This window comes from Triticum urartu, chromosome 3A (genome assembly GCF_056163025.1).
Source record: "Triticum urartu cultivar PI428250 chromosome 3A, HENAU_Tu73, whole genome shotgun sequence".
NCBI lineage: Eukaryota > Viridiplantae > Streptophyta > Magnoliopsida > Poales > Poaceae > Triticum > Triticum urartu.
This window is the reverse complement of record NC_141875.1, coordinates 22409826-22412847: the sequence shown is the minus strand read 5'-3', so window position 1 is coordinate 22412847 and position 3022 is coordinate 22409826. Positions and strand designations below refer to the sequence as shown.

Below are 3022 nucleotides of genomic sequence, written 5' to 3'. Positions count from 1 at the left end.
CACTACCTTTGAACTTTTATTTCTTTTGTCGCAACTAATACTTTCAAATCCAAGTTGCATTAACCCTTGTAACTAGCCAGGCTAGTAAGACTAGCAATCTTACTTGTTTTGTTGGGGGCCAAGATAATGTTATGTATTTGCGTGTGCAGAAACTGCCCACTGGTCGTTTTCCAAGTACTCCTATGGTTCGATAAACCTTAAGGTCGTCCACTTGAGGGAAATTGATGCTTACTACAAAAATCTGCTCTTGGGGCGCCAACACATTCCTAGATTAGAGGATGCACCCCTCCCCCTCCACCCACCCACCCACTCACCCCCCCCCCCCCCCCACGCACACACGCGCACGCGCGTGCAGACACAAGCATGTTCTCTCCGGTACGGTAGCAAATGAACGAGGCCTAGCGGGCCATACATTCATTTTTAATAAAAATGGCAATAACCTCCATCTCGATGACTGGGTTTTCATTCCCCGGTGTATGCAAGACATATTCTTTTCATGCACAAGACCTAAACATAGATCGAAGGTCACAAGTAGGATTTTTCAGCCCATTTCTTGCAACTATTTCATGTACCTGCAGTTAAACTTTGAATAATATATATATATATATATATATATACTAAATGACTAAATTCACTTAATGGATTAAATAATTAACAGGCCCTGAAACATGCCAAATTTCGATAGTATAGTGGTGTATATTGAATGCAAATAAAGTTGCAAGGGCGAATGATTAACCAAGGGCCACTTTACATGCAAGCCTGCTTGATTCCTTCTTGAAACCTAGTTTCTTCCTCGAAGATGGTCTGATTTGTAAGAAGTATGCATGCAAACTTTTGCGGAGTATTCTCAAAGTTTTACCACATCTTCCAAGGGTCATATCATGACACAATGCCAAGTCTCGTGATTTCCTGGCTTTTTTGCATTTTCTGGAATGAAAAATGGCAACAACCTCCATGTTGGTGATCAAGTCTTGCCCCCCTGGTGTATGGGGGTCCTATCCTTTACTTGCACAAGGCATAAACATAGACACAATTCAAGGACAAAAGTAGGATTTGTCAACCTATTGTTGGCGACTATTTAATTTAACTATAGTTTGAATTTTAATTATATCAATTAAATACCTAGAAATGCACTTAATTAACGACTTAAATACAGTGAACTGACCATGAAAAATGCCAAAATTTTAACATGAAACATGTAACCGCGTGTTGAGTGTAGAAAAAAATTTGAAAGCCAACGGCCTCTAGATGGCATATCATGACACCAATGCCAGGTTTCATGATTTCTAACTTTGTTTGAATATTTTGGAATTAATAAAGCACTAAGCTCCAGGTTGGTGCCTGAGTCTCGGCCTCCGGTGGTTGGGACTCCTCTTCTTTCCTCGCATGTTCAAAAGAGAAGAAGCAAAAGCAAAGAACAGAAATGAAAGAAAGAAAAAAGGAAAGAAAGAAAAGAAAAGAAAAAGGAAATAGAAGAACAAAACCAAGCAAAGAAAAGAAAACAAACAATATGGTTAGCAGTTTTTCCCATAGTTTTTCTTTGCCTAGTGTTAGGCTGTTTGTCGAGTTTGACTTAGCATGGTGCTTATATTTCGTCGAATCTAATCTGCAGTTTCCAGTGCTATCAATTAAATGTGGTGGCTTTGGTCGCTCTTAGGATCTTTCAGCTCCATTTCTCGGAGGTTCTTGTAAGGTATGTTGTGCTTTCATAGATGTGAGTGTAGGAGCGTGTATGTAACGAAGGTCCTCATTTTGTACCGTGTATCTAAAAATGCAAAAAAAAAGTAGACATGCCAAAAAATGGAAAGAGAAAACAAAGTTGGCAGCTCCTCCTCCTCACATCCACCACTCCCATATCTATTCTCCTGTCGTCGTCAACCTTTTCCCCTCCGAGCTAGCTTGTTCATCGGTAATCCACCCACATCAAGATCTCCCCAAATTCCACACCAAACCCTATCTATCTACCAGTCCATCCCGTACGTGCACATCTTCTTCCATCGAGGTCGAGCCATCCACCAATCCATGGCGTCCACCACCAGTGGCAGCCTCCCGTCCTCTCCATCGCTCCCGGGCACTGGGGCCGAACAAGAATTCTCCTCCGTCGACCCCCACGGCCTCTTCCTCCCCTCATCCCCATCCCCCGCTAGCCTATACTTCGACCACGACTCCACCTTTCAAGGCTTCTTGCCCACATCCTCCCCCACGCGGGCAACAGCGACTCCACCTCACCCTGCGGCCCCGTCAAAGCCGCCCAAGAAGCGCCCCAGAGCCTCCCGCCGCCCACCCACCACCGTGCTCACCACCGACACCTCCAACTTCCGCGCCATGGTACAGGAGTTCACCGGCTTCCCGGCGCCACCATTTGCCGTCGGGCTGTCCCCGTTCGTCCGCCCGCGGCTCCTCGGTGGCGCCTCCGCCTACGGCTCCCCCTTCCTGGTACGCCCGTGCCCTCTCAAGTACCCGCAGCAAAACCCTGCACTGCTGTCCTCCATCGGCACTTGCACCACCACCGGCGGCGGAGCCAGCTCTCTCATGCACGCGCTCACGCTGTTGGCGAGGAGCAACGCGATGCCAAGTACCCCCGCTGATGTTACGACGGCCAGAGGATCAGGTTCTGCTGATCAGTACGGTGGCCACCACGGCCACGGCATGGGAGATTTCAATTTCAACCCGTTTGATGACTTCGAGACTGAGACTTCGGCATCGGCGGAAGGTGACAAGGCGGCGAACGGCGACCATGCTGGGTTCTTCTCTTCCTTAGGCGGCGCCGGAGATAAGTACGACCAGCACTAGCTAGTACTTGACGTATCTCTCTTTCTGTGTGAGCGTGCTGAGTGGTCTTTGTGTGATGTGGATGGAAATTGAGATGGAGGAACAGCTTTTGATACTCTATTGGCATTTGGCAGGCTGCTTAATTGTTAGTTCCTTTGACACAAAATGTGAGTTTATAATTTGATTGATGGTGATTTTTGGTGCAAATTAATAATTAATTGAAGTAACACATGCATTGATTCTTGCATGA

General features: G+C 46.4%; 1 protein-coding gene across 1 annotated transcript; it reads left to right on the top strand.

Annotated features, from left to right (window-relative positions):
• Window positions 1–1874: 1874 nt before the first annotated feature.
• On the top strand, window positions 1875–3022 carry LOC125515261 (uncharacterized). Its single transcript, XM_048680698.2, has one exon. The coding sequence runs from the start codon at window positions 2023–2025 to the stop codon at window positions 2791–2793; it is 771 nt and encodes a 256-aa protein (XP_048536655.2). The 5' UTR covers window positions 1875–2022; the 3' UTR covers window positions 2794–3022.

What these genes read in the sequence shown, in the direction of transcription:
- LOC125515261 (XM_048680698.2), top strand. Translation starts at nt 2,023, where the DNA reads ATGGCGTCCACCACCAGTGGCAGCCTCCCGTCCTCTCCATCGCTCCCG.